This window comes from Myotis myotis, unplaced genomic scaffold (genome assembly GCF_014108235.1).
Source record: "Myotis myotis isolate mMyoMyo1 unplaced genomic scaffold, mMyoMyo1.p scaffold_m19_p_2, whole genome shotgun sequence".
NCBI lineage: Eukaryota > Metazoa > Chordata > Mammalia > Chiroptera > Vespertilionidae > Myotis > Myotis myotis.
Genome location: NW_023416324.1, coordinates 184,666,306 through 184,688,313, shown reverse-complemented (window position 1 = coordinate 184,688,313; position 22,008 = coordinate 184,666,306). Strand labels below are relative to the sequence as shown.

Genomic DNA, 22,008 nt, shown 5'->3' with positions numbered 1-22,008 from the left:
AGCCCTGCATTTGGACTTGGTGCAGAATGAGGGAAGAATTGGAATAATATGTTCATTTGTACAAGTCAGCATGTGTATGCACTCAGGGATGTCATTCTTCCAAGACTGAGTGTAAATGCATTGAGCTTTCCAACAGTTGCTTACAAAGCTCTAGGACTAAAATGTAGAAAGGAAAATCTTCAAGCGTTACATGTTTGAAGAGTGTTTTCAGTCTGCTTGCCTGAAAACCCCAAATCTGGACTTTTTCTTTAAACTTTGTAATGGTCTTAAGCATCCAGCTGTATAATTCAGTTCTCCTGAATTGTATGGTGCATAACCTCTCAACTTAGTTGCTTAAGTGTTTGTAAAGGCAAATGCCTGGTGCCCCTGGCCAAGTTTAATTCTTCCTGTGTGCTTTGAGAAGGCAGCTTATGGGTCAGAAAAGGGTCCTCTCCTGGAGTTCTGAGCACTTAATAGGAAATTTCCACACACTGTGGTGTTATTTTATTACTTTTTATTGCTGGCTTTCATTATGATAATGTTAATTAGAAGCATTTCCAAGTAATTCAAACCATTTTGTAGATATAAAGGGCTTAGATTTCAGAGCTTCCGTGAATGGATTCCAAAGTCACTGTTGTTGCTGGGATCCACGAAAGCTGCACAGACCCTGGAATGTGAATCAGTTGGGAGGTGAAAGCCAGAATGTTTCCCAAACAGAAAATTTGGTCAGAGGTGAGAATTGGCTGGTTTTAGATCTTATTGAGAACATGAAATATGGCAGATTCAGTAAAATTTTTTCTGTAAACATACTCTGCTATGAGAGGCCACGTTTCTATTAACTGAGATTTGCCACTGGTAGAAATTTAAAGAAAAAGGAATATGAATAAAAGTTATTTAGTGAGCACATATTATGTGTAAGGCCTTGTACTAGGACTATACTAGGGTTGCTCGGTTTCTTAAGCACACATATGGGGTAGGTATTATCTATTTTTTCAGTTGAGAAAATACCTGGTTTGAAAGATAATGTGTATTACCTACCAGAGCTGGGACTCAACTGTAGTCTTTCTTTTTTGTTTTATTTTTTTAATTAAATTTATTAAGGTGTGATCTTTCTGATTTACTCCTCTCACTGTGTATCTTGGTCATCTTAGTTGACTTTTAAGTGATTAGTTTAGAAATGAATTGAAACTGAAATGAGATGAGATTGAAATTCTAGCACATCTGAATTCTGAACACATTATACCATGTATTTGCTTGTGTAATTGTTCTTTTGCTTATTTAATTGAGGTCTCCCAGTCCCATTTTAAGTGTTACTCCCAACTATAACTTTTCCTGATTTCTTCATATTTTCTTCAGTTTCCATAGCACTTACTAGCAAATAATCATATTTTATGACAGTTAATTGTATTTTCTACTGTTGAACCAACACACAAATGGGTAGGATTTCATCTTTCTCATCTTAGAATTATCAATGCTTAATAAAGTGCCTGGTACATAGTAACTACTCAGCAAATCTTCATTGAATAATCAAGGGTTCAATAATTGCATTAAGTATTGATTTAAATAAGCTTAATAATCAATGCAAAGTCAAGGCCTGAATAAGTGATAACATACTCTGCAATGGCATGAAGTGGGAAATATTTCTCCCTCTTCTGAAAAATCCTTCCAAATTCCTAGAATATTACATAGTTGTATTTACTTCTGGTTTGACATTTCTGAGCACAAAATAACAGACAATATTAGTATTAATTTTAAGTAATATAAAGTATAATAATTAGAATTGTTAATTCTAGAATATTTAATGACAAAGTATAAGGAACTGATTTTCTGTTATAAGGATGAGAACATTCTTCATGGGCACATTATTGCTTGATTATGTGTTAAGGGGTAGAACAGTGTTAATAAAGTTAGCAGAACAGTGTTAAATGGAAAAAGTGGCCAACATTGAAATGAGTTTTAAAAAATAGAAGAATATTGGAATATAGGCAGTTAAATATGTTTCTTCACTGGCCTTGAGATTCTGACAGAGCTGTTTGCTTAGGCTCAGTGCACAGCTTTCCAGAGTTGTGTGGCATTAATTAAGCACATCAGCATGGATTGTGTTGCTCTGTCTCAGCAGTCAAAACCAGACCTGAGGTAGCTGTATCTAAATGGAAAGAGACATTCTAGATTCAGTGTGCAAAGCACATTCAGGGGAGGGCTGATTAGGTGAAACGTAGCCCAAGCTGTTGATTCCTTATTAGTGTGGCCAGAGCCCAGTTTGGGCACATGGGGCACATGGATGGAATTGTGGGTTAGAAAGGGCTTGTACCTTACTTGATGGACAGTTTTTACAAGAATTCACCCTGAAATGGTGATGACAGGAACCAAAATTTGTTCTCAGTGGGCATAATTTTTTGCTGTTGTTAATCCTCACCCAAGGGGAGACTATATATATATATATATATATATATATATATATATATATATATATATATATTAGAAAGAGTGGAAAGGAGGAAGGGGGAGAGAAAAAAACAAAGGAGGAAGGGAAGAGAAACATTGTGAGACAAACACATCAATTGGTTGCTTCCAAAATTCTGGATGGACCTGCATCCCAGGTTCTCACCCTTGACTGGGAATCAAACCTTCAACCCCTGGATCTGCAGGCCTATTCTCTAACCACTGGGCCATGTCGCCAGGGTGTGAACATAATTTTTAAAGGAAGAAGAATTGCATTTTTTGGGTGTTCAACAAATGTGAATAATGTATTTAATAGAATAAAAGTTAAAATATTTAAACATAATGGTGCTTCAAATGTGTAAGGATATTTGGTAGCTGTTAGCCAGGGGAAAACTACACTTAAGCTTACATGGAGTTTTGGTCTTTTATATTCTTGGCTTTATCTTGAAAGTCCTGTAGTTGAAACTTTAGACTCTGGTATTTGTGGTTCCCTTAAAAGAGGCTTTTAACCTAGTTTTGGTCATCTATATTACATTTTGCATTTTTTCCATTTAAGTTAATGCTATATTTTTATTCTTAGCAAACAGCAGCTCTTTTTGTAATCTAATCTCTTTATTCTAGGCAGTATACAATTAAAGGGGGTAGACATGTACAATTTTTACAAGATACCATTGTATTTTCTTTATAGCCCTTACTACTATCTGTAAATGTTTTATTTTTATTTAAATGATCCCTTCCACCCCTACCCCATGCAAGTTGCATTTATCAGCTTGAGTTGTGCAGAACTTTGTATTTTCTAAGGTTCTATTCTCAATGCTTAGAGGAATGCTAGACCCATTCTGGCACTCATTAATATTTGCTCAAGTAAGACCATGATGTAGTAATTCTTTTAAGGACACTTATTTCATGAAATGTAGTTATTGAACTCTTTGAGTGTATATATTTTCACCAGGCAATGGTGTAATTTCAGTGTATAAAAATGTCCTCTTTGGTTCATCTGTTTGCTTTGTCTTTGGTTTACCTACTAATGCATTCCTGCATTTTGGTTACAGGTGACTTTTGGGAGGCATGGAAACTACAGATTCAATCTTCTGGGGAGTCATCTCTTATTTTCTTATGCCTCCTATTGGGTCATGAGAAATGGCATCTAGTGATGGTGATAATCAAGTGGTTGGCTCATTGTTTCTTCTAAGGATTCTGAGGGAATTCAGGGACTCTACAATGACTTTATGAGAATAAATCCTGCCCAATATAAAAACAACTGTTTGTTGTTGTGGGATTCCTTACCACTTACCTACCATAGTGGGAGTGAGGGGCTCTGGCTCAGAGTGAGCCTGGATTTCCTAGAAGAGAACGTCCTCAGACTTTGGCGGCATGCTTGTTCTCCTTCTAGCTGTTTATTAAAGTATCTTCATAGAGAATGGACTCTGTGAAGCCTGCCCCCATCAGAGGGGGAAGCTGTGTGTAGAAGAGAAGAGCATGCATTTTGGTCAGACAAGGCTGGAGTCCAGGGCCCGCTCAGTCATTTTGTTACTTATTCTCTTTAAGCCTCACTTTCCCCATCTGTAAAATCTGGTTAGTAATACCTTCCTGGAAGACTATACAGGTTCATAATTAATAGCTATTTATAATCATTGTAGGAAAAACACCTATTAGGAGTTGATAAGTAGGCTTCATCATGCTGACTTAATTTGAGAGATGAAATGATCTGTTGATGGGGACAACTTTTGCACCTTCCATTCTTTGAGGAAATCAGAGTATTGGAAGTTTTGGAGCACTGGAGTACTCTTGCTTCTTGCTTTAAACAGAATGAGTCCTAAAGCCCAGGAAGAAACAAAACAAGACCATTTATCCTGTGAGTGGTGTTGACCAAGGAAGGGTGTTACATGCCATGCATTTCCTTGTGCCTTGAACCAATGTATAAGTACCTTTGGAGGCTTCCTGGTCTTGTGTGTTGTTTTTCTGCCAGCTGTGGATTCAGGCTTCAAGTAGTTTAAGTGAGCAGGTGAGGCAACCAGTATTTTCCCATTATCTTCCAGTACTTTTCTATTTTACCCGTTCACATTTTAAATCTTGGGACATTTTCTTTGTGTCATGTTATTACCACAAAGATAATTGCTTGCCATCTGAAGCTTCTTTTCTTGATTTGGAGAAAAAAAGAGAAAACAAATGATGTGTCTCTTGAGGCCACTGTGGTCTGTGACATAGAGGCCAGGGACTAGGGTATCAAAGGTGTGTATTGTTAGGTGGTTTGGGTCCCTTAGGGCCTGGGTTGAGCTCTCCAGGATTTCTCTGGAGCTTCAGAATGGGGTGGTGGGGGTGGAGGTTGGGAGGGTGGGGAGGGGAGAGAGAAAGAGAGAGAGAGAGAACAAAAAGGTGCTACTATTCCTCTCATGTAGTCAAAGATCACCTCTTAAAAGTTATTGGATGTTCTTGGATAGAATCTTTCCATAAGTGGAATTCTGCAGTTTTTAGGTTGTATCACTTTTTCCACTAAAGGTATTTGTTGGGTGATCCTAAGTGTTTCCTCCACGTGTGAAGTGTTCGTTTATATATGAAACAGTTGAGAGTAAAACAGGCCTCACAGAGTTTGGCAAGTTGCAAAAAGCTCCAAAAGTGAAATGCTATCTCCTCTCCTATCATAGTTTGTATCTCAATTATGTGGATACTAGAGGCCAGTGCACAAAATTTGTGCAAGAGTAGGCCTTCCTTCCCCCGGCTGCCGGGCACCCAGGCTTCCCTCCGGCACCCAGGACCTGGGCCTCCCTCTGCGGGGTGATCATGGGGTGATGGCCGGCCCCCGACCAATCGCATTGCAACTGCCTTGGCTGGCCTGGTGCCAGTGGGTGTCATAGCATGGTCCCGGTTGGTCATCCCGATGGTCATTCCACTGTTCGCCTGTTCGGTCGATTTGCATATTACGCTATTACTATTATATAGGATTGGACCTAACTTTTAAGAATGCTGAAAATGTAACATTTCATCTTTGGTCAGTCAGTACTATTGTCCCAGCAGAAGGTTTTGTGATGGCCACATAGATGACAGTGCTTATTTAGTCAGGTGGCTGGTAATTTTTATTTGAGGCATAAATTGATCTTCTGGTTAATCAAATTTAAATCACAAAAGACGTTTTCCTTTTTCTCTTCTATTGAGTAAGAAACAGATTTAGACTTACTTTAAAAAAAAAATCTGCACTCGAGAATATGTTTATTGATGTGTGTGTGTGTGAGAAAGAGACAGAAGTAGAGAGAGAGAGAAAGAAAGAGAGAGAAACATTGATGTGCGACTACTGGGACCAAACTGCAACCTAGGTATGTGCCCTAACCTGGGACTGAACCTTTAGGTTTATAGGATGACGTCCAAACAACCGAGCCTCCTGGCCAGGGCAGATTCAGGCTTACTTTTAAGGAAAGATCTGTTACACCTGTTTCAGTTGTCTTGCTTGTTAAAGCTTTTCCAGGATGCTGTGTTTAGCCTTTTGCTCAATTTTATTAATCCTACCTCTTACTTTGCTGTTTCTTTAGACTTTGGAAACATGGTCACTTATTTTTTATTAAGCCTGGATAAACTGCCTTAGGTTATTTCGGCTGCTTGGTTCATGTAGCAATAAGAGATTTGAAACAGATCCAATGAAGCAATAGTGACCTGAAGTATGCTCTTAATAATTTGGTTAACATGGTTCTATTTTAACATCTATGGGGCAAAAATCTATCAGTGGTTAAAATCGTCTTTTTTTCTTCTGACAAGACACAGAACACAGCATGAATTGTTTTAATGCTGATGTTGGAAAAGCAGAAAATGCTTAGTGAGTAGACAAAAAATGATGAGGTTTGGACAGTGATGTTATGCTTCACATTCTGTATTTAAAAGAACTTGTAGCAGTTATGTCTGCTTTGTGGTGAGAAAGAAGGAGGGAGTGAGGAAGAGAAGGGGGCAGAGGCAGAGACAGAGAGACACAGAGAGCTGGCTTGTATGATGTAGAAGGTTAAGTACCAGGGATCCTGCCAGGGTGTGACTCATGCTCCTCAAGGCTTGGTGATGCAAGGCTTTCTGCCGCCTTCTCATTCATGTCTGTTGTCAGGGACAGATCATCGGGCTGGTGTGTGTCAAATTTTTATTTTTATCTCTCCTTTATTGACAGTGAAAACAGCAAGGAGGTCAGTCTGCCACAGCAAAGCAAAATGCTTTCATTTAAAATATCTCGGTGCCAAATGAATACGGTTTGTTCAAATAATGACTTTGGCTCTTACTAAGAAAAATTGATATTGGGACACAGGAGATTTGCCTGGTTTCTGAGGTAACTTGGTAGATTATAATCTGGTTGCTATAGCAACCCAGCAGCAGGGAAAATTACAGGAAGGATAACATTTGAAAGGAGGTATTTTATTTAGTAGGATGCTTAAAAGCCCTTTACCTATCATCTTTCTCCCTGAAGAAGTGGGATGGGGGTCTAGAATTGGCCTCAACAGAAGCAAGAGGGGAAGACATAAATGACTTTCGGTGGCTGGATGCACCTTTGAATGTGGTCTGGTGTCAGCCACCGCTAAGGAACCATTATAGACACTTTTTATGCAATATGATAAGCAGATGATGTGACAGAATTTGGAACCTCATACCCCAATTCAGCAATCCCTTTTTGTGCCTGGGACTTTTGATAATACTGGTGAATTGAACTTTTAGAACCAGCATTCAGGACTAGTCTGACATATGAATTTGGGATTATCAAACAATATCTGGGACATAGTCTTAGTGTCCAGTGATTTTTTCCCCCCCAACTAATTAATTTTACAGACATATGTTATAGGCATCTTTCTAAAGGTATAAGCACCAAGCATGTGGTTTCTGCTCTATTACAGTGATGTTAGAATTTGCCTGTGGACTTTTGAAAAGACATGGATTATTTCCTTATTGGAGTATTGTTTCATTCCATTGTAGTTATGTTCAATGTTTATATAAAAATAAAAAATCACAAATGTCTTCATGTTAGGAATGACTTTAAAAAGCTCACTTTCAAGGAATTCTTACCATTAGCAACAGCATGGATGGAACTGAAGAGCATTATGCTAAGCGAAATAAGCCAGTCAGAGAAAGATAAATATCACATGATCTCACTCATTTGTGGAATATAATAAACAACATAAATTGATGAACAAAAATAGAACCAGAGTCATAGAAGCATCGAACAGACTGTCTAACCTATGAGGGAAGGTAAGGGGTGAGGGGGTAAGAGATCAACCAAAGGACTTGTATGCATGCATATGAGCATAACCAATGGACATAACGGGGGGGAGGGGGGGCATGTGCTGGGGGGTGGAGGCAGCTGGGGAGAGGTCAGTGGGGGAAAAAGGAGACTTATGTAATACTTTAAACAATAAAGAATTTAAATTAAAAATAAATAAATAAAGCTCAGTAAAATCACACACTCAAAAAAATAAAATAAAAAGCTCACTTTCAAGAAAGCAATTGAAATGTTAGTCATTCTGTAGACACCAAGGGATTTCCTTTTGAGTTCTTAAAATGGCTCAATGTGCTTACATTGGTGAGAGTTTTGAATATTTAGGACTGAAAGATTATTGATCTGTATCAATATGGTACAGGAAAAATAGATCATCTTGAAATAACTGTTATAATTCAAGGTAATGAGAAGCACCTGTGGGGTTGGGCCTAAACCGACAGTCAGACATCCCTCTTGCAATCTGGGACCGCTGACTCCTAACCACTCACCTACCTGCCTGATCGCCCCTAACTGCCTTTGCATGACTGCCTGATTGCCCCTAACCCCTCTGCTTGCCTGCTTGATTGCCCCTAACTGCCTCTGCCTGCCTGCCTGATTGCCCCTAACCCCTCTGCCTGCCTGCTTGATTGCCCCTAACTGCCTCTGCCCACCTGTCTGATTGCCCCTAACTGCCCTCCCCTGCCGGCCTGATCTCGCCCTTAACTGCCTCTGCCTCCCTGATCGCCAGGGTCCGGGGTGCAGGTGAATGGGATTCCTGGCTGGCAGGCCGCTGACAGCAAGCTATCCAACAGCAGATTCTGCAAGGAATGGCCCATCCTAGAACAATTATAAATTCTAGGAGGAGAAGTGGAGTTTTGTTTTCTTTTGTTTTGTTTTAGAACGTATTATTGGGGACCTGACCTTTCCTGAGCGTCGGATGCCATTTCTTAGGCTCATACAGATGAGTAGGTGTTAGTTGGGGGAAGAGTAAGGTGGGTAGTGGGCAGAGATTAAGGAGTACAGGAATAGCATTACAGACAGGGGGAACAGTAAGCTGATGGTTTCAAGGCAGAGAAGAGCAAGGCTTGCTCCAAGGACTAAGATGAATTACACTGACATCTTTCCAATTTCTAGAAATATATAGTAATTTTATTAGTGTCAACCTTGCACATGATTTTTAACCACAGTTTTCAGGCATGGGTTATGTCCTTTAATTTGTATTTACATAGTATAAATTAGTGACCTTTTCTCTTTTTATCTAAAGAGGAACTACATTAGATTAGAACTAAAACTTTGAGGCTCTTGAAAACATACTTTGCCTTTGCCATGTATGGTTCAGTCTTCTGGAAGTTGTCTTCTAATATTAAATATTTATGTTCATATGACCAAAACACTGACATTTAGGTAATGGATTTAAAAATCTTGAGTGTTTGGTGGGAACTACTTGTAATATTTATTTATTTATTTTGTACTGTTCATTATTATTTCCAGATCCTATACACAGATGCTTTTTCCAAACTTTTTTTTAGTAAATTGCTTTCTGTTGTTACAAAATAAAATCATATACCCCATGTTAGTAATAGACACATGGGAATATTATGCAACAGTTTTAGGTCAGAACCTCACTTCTCTGTGCAATTTTCCTTCATAAGTATGGTTTCTGGTCTTTTAATTTTTTAATTGCCGTTTCTGAATTAGTGAAAGAATAAGAAGAATTGTGTGAGAGGAAACCGTATCTTAAAATTGAGATTTTGAGTCACATAGCATCATAAGCAACACTGGAGAATTCACTTAGCTAAATTCTAATGCATGTGCTTTAGCCCCCTCACATTTGAACCAGGTCTGAGGCATATCCCAAGTTTTGTGTTTATACAAGATTCTATGCCACATACTTCCTGTCTAGAACATAAATTTAGGTAATAAAACTGTTAGAGAAATCCCAGATGTTCTAGTATTAAATTGAAATTAATGTGTTATTTTGGCAGGTTATTCTTGTTCAAGTTAATCCAGGTGAGACTTTTACAATAAGAGCGGAGGATGGAACAATTCAGTGCATTCAAGGTAAGAGATTTTTTTTTTTTTTGGAAGCCTTCTAATCAAAGGAGTTTTCCTTTATTATTTTAATAAAGTAGAGTGTTTCTCAGTGTCTACCTATGATTTTTCTAGAAGTAAAATTTATCTTGGAATTAAAAAAATTTTTTTTCTTTTTCTTTCTGTCAAATAGGGAACCCTTTATGCTGATGTAGATGCTGATATAAAAGAGACAGAGTTAAATACCTCTAGCATTCTATTGACCTTTAAGTGCATTAATTTAACTTGGGAAAGCTTGCAGGTTTTATATATTATGGAATTTGGTAGACCTGAAAAATTTCAATTGAGAATAGGAAGTACTTTTTCAAATTAGATAAAAGTTTAAAAACTATATTGTGGTGCTATCCAAATGATGTTTTTATAGGTAATATTTCTGTTAATGACCTGTCATTTATTCATTTATTATCAGATAGATATTAACAGAGTACTCCCAAATTTGGTGGCTTAAAACAACATTTATTGTCTTACAGTTTCTGTGGGTCAGGAATTTGGGCACGGCTTAGTTGTGTCCTATGGCTCTGGACTTTCAAAATGCTAAAATTCAGGTATGGGCTAGAGCTGCAGTCATTATAAAGCATGTCTGAGGGTCAGCCTTTTTCAGGCTTGCTCAAGTGGTTATTGGCAGGATTTAGTTCTTTGCAGGGTATTGGCAGGAGGCATCCCTCAATGTTTTGCTAAGTGGCTCTCCATGGGGACACTTACATTCTTGCCGCTGGCTTCATCACAGCAGCAGGTAGAGGGCAAGAGGCAATACTAGGTTCAGCCCACTCAAGAAAGGGGTTTAGACAGGATTGACTACCAGCAAGCAGGAATATTTGGGGGCCATTTAAGCTGCCCACCACCATCCACACTAAACCTCCAATAATTCATGTCCCTCCCATATACAAAATACCCCCTCCCAGGATTTCCAAAGTCTTATTCCAGTAAAGCATTACTGGAGTCCAGAATCTTGTCATTGAAATAAGTTCTAAGTGTAGGTGAGGCTCCTTGGGTAGTTCTTTAATTGGGTACAGCTTGTTGGGCATTTCAGTTAATTTCTAGTTTGTGTAATACCAATGTCTCTTCCCTGTAGTTCACTTTGGAAAGAAATTACTTAGGTACTCTGATCCATAATGAATTCTGTTCTCGGAAGATCAATCCAGATCTGTATTAACCTGTAAACACTTGTGTTGAAGAGCACTGTTTGTGACGGCTGTTTTTGGTAGTGATTGGACGTATTGTATATTGACATATAATTGAGTTCACTACTAGGTTATTGATTGGACTGGAGTCTGATCATAGGGCTTATTTTTATTAATTAAAAATATTTTAAATTGATTTTTAGAGAAAGGGGAAAGGAAAGGGAGAGAGAGAAACTCATGTGAGAGCAAAACATCAGCTGGCTGCCACCTGCATGCCTCTGGGCATGTGCCCTGACTGGGAATTAAACTGGCACCCTTTTGGTGCACTGGACAATGCCCAACCCACTGATCCTAGGGCTTGTTTTTAATACCCGGACTTGCTTATCATTATATTAATAAATGAGGGGAAATGCCCTTTGTTTGGTTTTCTATAATGAATTACATGGAAAAGGTTGATTTTTCTATTGCTTTCCATACTAGTGCATGCTGCTTTATAAGTTCACTACTTGTTTTTGTACCTATATGAATACAAATTTAGGAAATTCGTTTTGGAGAAATGAGTGTATTTTTAAGATTCAAGCCTAATGATTTTTAATTGCATTTAATTTGAAGTGACTTAACCATTCTGTCAGCAATTTTTGCTGATTCCATTTCTCTGACCATTGTGTCCCTGAAATTCATCTGTGGTGTACTAAACCAGCAGTCACCAACCTTTCGGACCTCACGGATCACCAGTGAGTGGTCCGCGGACCACTGGTTGGCGACCGCTGTTCTAAACCATTTCAAACCAAACCTATTTTTTTTATTGACAAAGAAACTTCAGATCAGAGGGACAGAAGAGAGGAAATGAATATTTTAAAATAGTGGGGGATATAGAATCTTCTGTCTCCTTATAGTACTCTAAGTCACACCAGATGAAAAGTCACTTCACCTGTTAGAATGAAGCTGATGTTTACAGTTCAGTAAGAAAGCAGTTGAGCCTCTGGGAATGGTATCATTGGAGCCTCCTGAATTGGCAGCTAAACTGTGTCCCTCTACAACTGAGTGTTTGTAACAGAATATATAAAAGCAAATTGCTGAATAGATCAACATCTATAAAGTCCACACTTTCATGCCACCTGCTTTTACTTCTTGATGTCTGAGGAGTGTGCATGTGTGTATGTGTGTGTGTATGTGTGTGTATTTTTCTACTTAGCCTCTCCCCTATTTTTTATGTGAGTCCATGTGAGTAACTGGTATATTCTGTAGGGAATGTTGCAAGTGTGTTTCTCTGTTCACAGTGGGAGCTTTGTACTTATTCATGATGATACGTGGAGATAAGTGACACTAACACCCCTTCCAGTGATTTCAAAAATGCCTTTGACTAAAGCCATTTATCTTTGGCTTCCCCAGCCTTCCTATTCTTTGTTCTCTTCTGAAAACGCCATGCTGTGGTTATCTTCATTTGGGGCATGGTGGTACCTGGGCCAATTAATTGAAATGACACAGGACAGGATGAGAGGGACTAGGACCTGGAATCACATGGTTTGTCAGGGCTCGAGAAGCACTGGGGAAACAGGATGAACTGCAGCATCTGGAACTTTGAGTCCAGACCCATTGATGGCCTCTAATGCACAACTGGTGGTCACTCAGCACCCTGCCCCCGAAAGCCTTCATTTGACTAACTGCCCTGTGAGTTAGTGAGCCCTTGACTCCAAGAGGGTAGGGCATAACAACACAGAATTTGGGAATAGACAGTATATTTGCAAATTCTAACACAAGTGATGTTATCCTTTCACTGTGATTAACGTCCCTATCATTGTTAATATTTATTCAGCTCTCATGCTATGCTATGTATTTACTCATCTAATGGGTTGATAGGTACACATAAGGCCTGTAGCAGTTAATTCATACAACTAGAGTCACATAGCTGGAAAGAGGCAGTGTCGAGCTTTCATCTCTGGTATGCCTTACTCTTGAGTTTGAGATCTTTATTGCTCAGTACATGGAAGAATGAACTCAAATAGTAGGTCTCCTTGGGCATATGACAGGAGCAAGGGGGGTTCCTGTTCCTGGAATAACAGGATTCTGGGCAGGATACCAGGATGGGTACTGATGGCCAGGATGAGATAGAGATGGTTTGCAGAGCAAAAGTGGATGGTGAAGACTGGGTCTTTATCAGAGTAAGAGCAGGCGGTGTGATACTGGGAGCACTGATTTAGAACTCCTTAAATTATTTCTGCCCCAAGTCAGGATTGGGCCCAGAGTTGGGATGGGCTGAGCGTTCAGGTGGGGCTTCCAGCTGCTGGAAGAGAAGGGGTGCAATGGAAGAGGACTAGTACAGTGGGAGGCAGTCTTCTCTGGCCTGCCTTTAAAAAAAACCTATTAGGAAAAGATTGGAAATCCATTTATATTGTCATGGAAACTCCTGAAAGAAGTTTACTAGAGATTAAAGTTAAGAAAGCAAAGCTCTACTGATGCTCTTTCCACACCAGCCAGCAGGTGGGGAAGTGGTTTTTGGTGGTGGTGGTGGGGCAGTTGGTGGTGGTGGCCTTCCTGGAAATTTTGAAGTCATACCTATTGTTTAAGCCATGGTTGAAACTGTCAGCTTGAGAACTTTGCTATTTCAACACTAGTCAGCAGGTTCGGGATTGATGGTGGAGAGATTAGGGTTAGGTAATGGACTTGGTTGGGGGCCTTCCTGGAAACTTTGAAATTACGGGTATAATGTTAACCCCTTTTGCTTGTAGTTGAGTTTGTTACCCTAATAATCTTTTCTATAGGACATTTGTGGCATCACAAGAAAGACCTAAGAAGCTCGTTGTGATTGTCATGAAAAAGCAGTCTGGAAATTTAAAGCAAATCAATATAAAAAAATAGTTACTCTGGGGAAAAACAAGATTTTGTTTTTATGGGAATGTCCTTGGTGATAATGAAGGAAGAAAAACACAGGAAACATACGATATGCTGTGAAAGCAGATTCATTCTAATGGACTATTTCTCAATATTTTCCATGAAACATGAATCATAGGTCTTGAAGGGGCCACAAAAGGTCATAGTTTATGCTCACTGGGAGGCTGCGTTCTACCTATGGCATCCTAGACAAAGAGCTGATTGTTAGGGGAAAAAAGAATCTTAGCAATCAATATGAATTCTTGCCTTTGCTTAAAGTCAGGAATTAATAGTGGGCAGCTGCAGGTCTCTCCCATTCTTTTCATATCCTTGTCTGGGCTGAGGTGCTGGCAGTGCAGCTTTCCTTCCTGCCCACACATGCCATCTTTTTATCTGGGCCATTTCTCTGTTCTCTGTAAAACCTTTCAGCCAAAACAAATACAATACTTCCTTTAAGGCTCTAGTCTGTCTCCTCCAGGAGCCCTCCTGGACCACTGCGTTTCATCCTGACCTTTCTCTGCATTTCTGGGGGAGCAGGTAGAGGTAGCCCTGCATAAAACAGTCTGGCTCTATGTGCAGACCTTTTCTTAGCCCTTGAATTAGACTATGAACTCAGTTGTGACAGGAAACAGCACCCCCCATCTTATCCCCCAGCACGCAGCCTGATGATAATTTCTGACTAGACCCTTGACTGGCTGGCTCTGGCATCACATCAAGTGTGATGATTTTTCTTTTAAATTTTATTATTGTCCTGAACCTTAAAGATGCCTGGTTAGGTGCTTTTGTCTCTCTAGAAGAATTTTCTAATTCAATTACATTGATAATTGAAACTAATCTGTTTTCTATAGAGAAATATGCTTAGAGTCTAAAGAACTTTAGTATTGATCCTATAATAATACTATAATTTTCATTTGTGTTATAAGACTGTTGCATACAAATTGTGAGCCTGAAGAAAATAGGTGAATGTCCTGTGACTCTGTAAAACAGATTAAAAAGTAAGATGTTTGGGAATTACCATTTTTCTAATAAAGAATATTATTTAAAGATAGTTACTAATGTTTTTGCCCACAATAATTATGCATCTTTTACGAAGACCATTTACTCTTCTGACTTGTGTATAGTAGGCTGAGACCTCAAAACGATGGGAGAATGTATAGTGGGGGAAGCGCGAGGAGACCCCTTCTCTGAGATGGCTGTAACTTAGAAGCCATTAGAATGTGAAACTTTTTCTCTCTTCTGCTTATTCTCCTTAAGCCTTCTTCAGCTCTGCATCTCATTCTCCCCCTGGCCCAGTGAGTGTGGGAACCATATCACTGATGAACACCCTGCTCTGCTCGGGGCTCTGTGAATGACCCCATTGAGAGCAGTTCCACATTTCTGAATCTCCTTGTTTGTATCCCACCTCACCTCCTTGTATGATTCAGCATCCAGAACTGCCACAGGGACCTTAATGTTGCTTTTTTCCTCTCTCATTTTGTACTTTAAGTGCATTTATTAGACTTGTTTGACACATTAAAACACCGACCTGTCATTCTTTCTAATAATTTCATGACAGGTCCTAGGGAACGCTCCCTGTCTCTTGCTTTTTGTTTATTGAGAAACTAGAGGCCTGATGCACGAAATTCGTGCCAGGGGCTCAGCCCTCTCAGCTGCAGCTTCGTCTGGAAGGTTGTCTGGAAGGTCGTTTGGCTGTCCGGTCTAATTAGCATATTACAATTTTAGTATTATAGATGACATGAGTGGTGTCATAGCTAGGGGTTACAAGCAAAGTAAAGCTTCTATATGGTCTGTTCCTTTAAAGCAGACTCTGCATATTAATGACAAATTTCTGTTTTACTGGCTTAAAACCAGGAAAAGAGGACCTATTGCAAATGAAGTCTTTCTTCTAAGGTTGATTGAACCCTTGCCTTGGCTAAATTTACAGTTTTTGCATAAAAAATATTGGGGTGGTTTGAAAGTGAAATTACTGTAGTATAAATGTCTTAAATCCTTCTTAATCTTTGCAGACTTTCATTACATTGAACATGTAATTGATTGTTATTTGACTAATTATTTGTAGAAATATTGGTGGAAATATTATTCCTATTACAAGGTTAGGATTTTGAGAGCTTCTTTTTTCATATAAGAAACTGCTTTGAAAATCCATTTCTTTTGCATTTGGAGGGAGTTTGTGAGGGATTGCTAATTTGAAATGTTATTGTGAACAGTTTGGCCTTACTTGAAAAATCACTTATAATTGAAAATACAAGTCTTTCCCCCAAGCTATCTCCAGTGTCCAGCTTACCTTTTCCTGATCGATTCAAAGCTGTATTTGGTGAGAGTTAGTGAAGCTCTAACCTGAGAGAGTCTGAGTTTCTAGGAGCATCTGAATTACTCTACCAACTTGCCAGCTCATTTGATAACTCTTATATGTTAGTTAGCTTTAGGGTTAATTAGTCGCACGCGTGTGCGTGTGTGTGTGTGTGTTATTGATGAAAAATCATTTTCAGCGTTTTGGAGTATACATGACCGTTGAAATGTTTGGGGGTTCCATTTTGGTCACTATGTTTTGGCTTTCCTTTCATACATGACATGCACAGTCATTGGTTGCAAATAGACATTCTGCATGCTGACCTGATAGGCCCCTTTCAAACACAGCTTGCTGCTGTGTAACTGGAATTTTGTCAGCAGGGTGGTCTCCATAAGAGTTGGTAAATACTGATAGATACAGAGCAGAAGGTCCAGCTTATGGAAGGAGTGGGAGGAAAGTCTGTGATCATATATGCAGCTGTCATGATGGGATTGAGCAATGTTATGAGACTACGTAAAATTAGTGTAAACGGTGTTGCTTCCAGGAGATGTGAAGTCCCACTCTAGGGAGGAACCCAGTGTGTCTGCTTCTTGCTACTTTTCTCCTTCTGCCCTTCCCAGTTACCTTGGTGGTTTATATCTATTCTTACATTTACATTATTAGGACAAAAGGTTCACCCAGTATTTTATTGTCAGACTTCCTTTGGCTTTTTTCTCCAAGTAAAGTTTTGATGATTTGATTTGTTAGAAGTTATAAAGATTATATTTTAATAGTAAAGTGCAAGTCCTCTAGTTTGCTAGCTAATGCTTAACCCTCCAGTGATGGCGAACCTTTTGAGCTCGGCGTGTCAGCATTTTGAAAAACCCTAACTTAACTCTGGTGCCGTGTCACATATAGAAATTTTTTGATATTTGCAACCATAGTAAAACAAAGATTTATATTTTTGATATTTATTTTATATATTTAAATGCCATTTAACAAAGAAAAATCAACCAAAAAAATGAGTTCATGTGTCACCTCTGACATGCGTGTCATAGGTTCGCCATCACTGTTTAGCCTGTTCCCTTGCTTAAAATGGGAATAGTTGCTAATGTCTACCCAATAAAATTGTGAGATAATCGAGTATAAATACCATCATCATCATCATCATCATCTTTATCATCATCTAGTAATGTACATAGCTTTGCTGATTATTTTTTAAAGAGATGTCCTGATCACTTACAGGCAATGACTTGATTATCTGACTTGTGGAAATGAGTTGATTCTCTAGCCTATTCCATTGCCTATTTATAATAGGCTGACTGTTACGGGGTTGATGGTGATGACAACAGTTCACACATTTCAGATGAAGGTTTATGGGAATGTATATATTGTTAAGATATAGCATTTTGGATAAAACAATGGGTCCACTGTTCCATGCATTTAATTAAAATGGATTGTTTTTGTTTTGTTTTGGTTTTTTATAGTTGAAGCTTTATTTATTGCTTTTCTTTTGGATAAAAAACAAACTTACACACTGTGCCTGAGCAGCCATATTTAGAAAGGCCTTCAAAGGAGTGCTTCTGAGTATGCTTTCTCTTCTTTAGGCCTTGCCTTTTACAATTAAACTCCATAATTTTAATTTCTATTTAATGCATTCTGTTCTTAGGCAGTACTGAGGGGAGTAAGGCATATTGGTAAGATCATTATGCATCTGGGAGTGAGATTGCCTGGTTTAGAAATTCCCTGCATATTAGTTGTAGATCATAAAATTAGTTACTTTACTTCTCTACATCTCAGTTTCCTTATCTACAGAATTGTAATAACAGCATAGGTCTTGAAGGGCTGCTATACAGATTAAATTATGTATTGTGTAGAAAGCTTTTGGAACTGTGAGTCATTGTAAGTATCCAATAAGTAAAAACCATTATTAGATTTCAGCCATTATAGCTAGACATCTAACCACTCTTCATTTTTGTCACCTGTCCTTTTAATGCAGTGGTTCTCAACCTTGGCTGCACATTAGAATCATCTGGGAATCTTTTTAAAATCCTGATTTCTAGGCCTCATCCTCCGGAAATTCTGTTTCTTTGTTATCGGGTGAGGCCACAACATTAGTAACAATGAAACAGAATTTCTGGAGGATGAGGCCCAGAAATCAGGATTTTAAAAAGATTCCTAGGTGATTCTAATGTGCAGCCAAGGTTGAGAACCACTGTTTTAATGCATTTCGGGAAAGTCTATGTGAATTTGAGGTATTGGTTAGAGTGCTTTTGTTTTTTAGATGTCTTCACATTTTAGTCATATTACTTACAGATTAATACATTTAAAAATTATGTGATGGGAATTTAGCCTCTGTAGCCTTTTACCTTTCAGGCTTGTTAAACAATGATTAAAATGTAACCTCTGAAGGTATCACTGTTTGGAGTTCCTTAAATGTCACAGCTCTTTGCATGTCAGATAATTCAGAAGGGCTAACAATGTCATGTTACCTCAATTGCCTGCCACATTTTATTTCACAGCTCATAGTCTTTTCCTTCTTGTTTCATTCTTTCTGCATATTTTACTCTTGTTTTTACACTTCGAACTTGAAAATTTCATGTAGAAGGGTCTTGAAAGAAGTCTGTCTAGGGTTCTTCAATGGTAGGGGTCAAATCTCAGTGATCTTTGTATCCCAAATGCCTACCCAGCATCTATTTGATGTTCAGAATAAGGGAAAGTCATTTCCTAATACAGTGCTAAAAATTCATGTCAAATGGTGGGAAATTTTCATTAGTTAACTCACAGAGGGTTTTTGTTTGTTTTAAATGCACTTAACTAGTTAAATTTGGTTACTTTTACTCTGAGTTCCTCAAATTAAGACATTGCAACTGTGCTTAAGTAGTTAAATTTGTCTATTTTTATCCTCAGTTCTTCAAATTAAGATAATACATGCATGAATGTGTTTCTAAAAACACATGCTAGCTCTGAAGAGGTCCACTATATGGGTTAGTTCCTCTTACCTATAAAAAGCATGAGGGGATGATGATTATATTTATTCATTTGTTAACTTTTTTCTTCTGTGAGGAATAGTCTGGGAACACCTTGGAAAATATTTTTTAAGGCTATTTAACAGTAAAAGATAGACCAGCTTTATATTTATCTTTTGTATTATTCACAAACATCTTAATTTTGATTACTCATTCATATTTTAATGTGTAATCAATGTTTTCATGCAGTGAAAAGTTATAGCATTTATCTATAGCAGTAAAGTTTCAATAAAAACTGCCAAATCCAGAAATATATAGAGTACACTTTAAATTGTAAAGGAGTCTGGTTACTAAATTAAGTGGAGTTGATAGAGTACATTTTCTCTTTCTTCATCATCTTTGTAGACTGAAAGGGTGAGGGAGGTGGAAAGACAGGTCACAGGGAGGGGCAGGAAGGAGGAGAAGAAAGCTGGGAAGGGCAGTGGTGCTGGGATGTGGAAGTGGGAACAGAAATTAGAGATGTTTAGCAGATGCCAAGGCTTGCTGACCAATGGGACACACATTGAAGAGAGGGAGCAAGTAATGGGCACTAGATAAATGGTTGTAGATTTCCTTAAAACAGGTGGAATCCGGTCTTTCAGAAAAATATTTGTCCTGCAGTGTAAATCTTTGTGAGTAAACATTTTGTGCTCACTCTATCCTAATTGGACAAGCATTAGGATTAACAAAAAAGGATAAAGAAGGAAAACTTTAAAAAAATAAAAAAGGACTTTTTTTTTTTCTGCTTGTCAAATTGGGGGTTGTTTCCCTAAGGACAGTTTTTAATGACTTGGAAGGTGTTTTGCACACTATTTTTGAGGATGTGAAGACAGTTGGATAAAAGGGGTATATGTTGTAATATTCCTTTCTGGCCCTATCTAAATATAGTGAATCCTCACTTAACATCAGGGATTGGTTCTTGAAACTGTAGTGTAAGGACTTATAACAAAACCAGTTTTACCATAGGCTAATTGACATAAGCATAGTTAAGTTCTTATGGCATTTCATTAACGTTATAACAAAACAATACTGAGCGAAACATTTTTATTCAAAAACCTGCTCTATGAAGAGAACTGGCCTCAGAATCGCCTGCACCAGAGACTTTCATTTATGACATTATGGTTTGGGGTTCTTTGAATGTACCTGCATTTCTTCTGTGGTTTGGATGTAATTCTGTTCTCCAACTTTCCCCTCACACTTCTTTTGCAATTTGGAGAGAAAAGTTGATTTTTTCCCCCCAAGTCTTCAAATCTTTCTGTGGCTGGGTTAAAATGGAAGCATACCATAATTTAAATGTAACACCTTTATGGACACTTTATATATTGCAGTGTAGAGCCAGAATTAACACTGTTTTGTGGTATCATTCTGACTATAGGCATTTCCACGTTTTCACCTCATTTAAAAATCTTCTAATTATTAGCTATAGTTTTTATTCTAAACTGACAAGAGGGAAGAAAAGTCTTTGGGAATAGGAGTTGGTACATAAAAATATAAAAATATAAGCATTATCCTTAGTGTTCTTTTGAGTGAATGTTAGTTTCTGTTAGAGGAATGACTAGATATATATTTATCTGCTTTATTTTGCAGTTTTCATGTAAGTGGCTACACACTCATACACCTATCTCATGTAAATGTCAGATTAAACTGCTTACTTGATCTTGAAGTGCCAAGTCTTTAAGAGTTCTCCAGAGTTGGATGATTTTGGGTATCCAGGATTGGATATTTTAACATAGAGTTAGTGAGTATTGAGCTAGACATAACAGTGTCAGTATATGATGCCTGCTGTATGTACCAGGATATAAGCAATGAGCACATTGGCACAGCTAGAATTTAACTTGTTTCTCCTATTGAGGAGAACAATCTTTGTAAGCTGTGTAATCAAACCTTCATACTTACATGTCTTGGAGTATAAGCATGAAATAGTTACAAAATCTTAATAAAATAAAGCAATAGCATGGTTTGTTATCCCATAAATTACATGTCAAGATCTGAGATTAATTTGGGTAACTTATTCTTAGTTAATGATCAAAATAGTTCTTATTACTATGGGTCAAGTATTTGCACCTTAAACAACATAGTTCTTGCATCATATACTTAAGGTCAAGAACATCTCTAACATCTCGGAATTTTAAAGCTGGTTGTAATAACATAGTGACTTGTAACTTGGGCACATCAGACTTATCTGGGGAACTTTAAAAAGCTGCACAAGTTGATCTCCAGGCTAACTGATCTCCAGGCTAATTGTAGGAATTGTCAGATTGGAGGGGGTAAGGCATGACCTTTGAAAAGCATCACAGGTAATTCTAATAAGCAGTGGAGACTGAGAATTTCTGGTTAACCTAACCCTCAGGAGAGCTTCAGAAACTCTCATGGTGTGCTTTTCCCAGAACATCACACTGCACAGGCTGCCCGCATACCTGTGTCTGTTCATCCAGGTTAGTTTCTTTGGAAAGTTTTGCAAAGTGCTCAAGGATATTTTATCTCCTATTCATAAACATATTAAGTAAACTCCTTGTGATAGTTGTCTTTATTGAACCTATTAATTAAAATTGCTCTTGTGTTTCTTACAAACTTTCATAAGCAGTAAACGGGGGTCATCAAACAAATTTGAGTTTTCTTCTTTCAGCAGAGTACAGGTTTATTTTTCCGTCATTTAGATGTAAACACAGTAGTTCATATATTGTAAACTAATAAAATTCAGAGTTGATTAGAACAGGTGAGACTGTGCGGGCAGATGGAGTTAAAAGGTAGATGAGAAAACAACCATGTTACAACTTGCTGCTTGCTGAAGCTGCTTTTAGCCCTGCTTTCACTTGACTTTATAAAAGAATTGGGCTGGGACTGTTGCTCCCCTCTTTGTTCCCTTTGTAGATCCAGCCTGGTAACTGAATGATGGAGATGCCTAGGAAACAGCTTGGTGCTTGACCCAAGTGATCCCCACGGAATGCCGGAATCAAGGGCATGACATCCATGTGTCAGACACTGACAATTCCCAGTAACTTAAGCGTGGCT

General features: G+C 38.3%; 1 protein-coding gene across 10 annotated transcripts in view; it reads left to right on the top strand.

The window, feature by feature from the left end:
• FNDC3B (fibronectin type III domain containing 3B) overlaps positions 1-22,008 on the top strand; it is a 321,836-nt gene that overhangs the window by 80,298 nt on the left and 219,530 nt on the right. For 8 of the 10 annotated variants that reach the window (XM_036351879.1, XM_036351871.1, XM_036351877.1 and 5 more), the window contains one exon: positions 9,622-9,697. The exons of the other annotated variants lie outside the window; for them this stretch is intronic. In XM_036351879.1, coding sequence (XP_036207772.1) covers positions 9,622-9,697 — 76 coding nt within the window. The remainder of the gene's footprint in view (positions 1-9,621; positions 9,698-22,008) is intronic. 10 annotated transcript variants of the gene reach the window in all.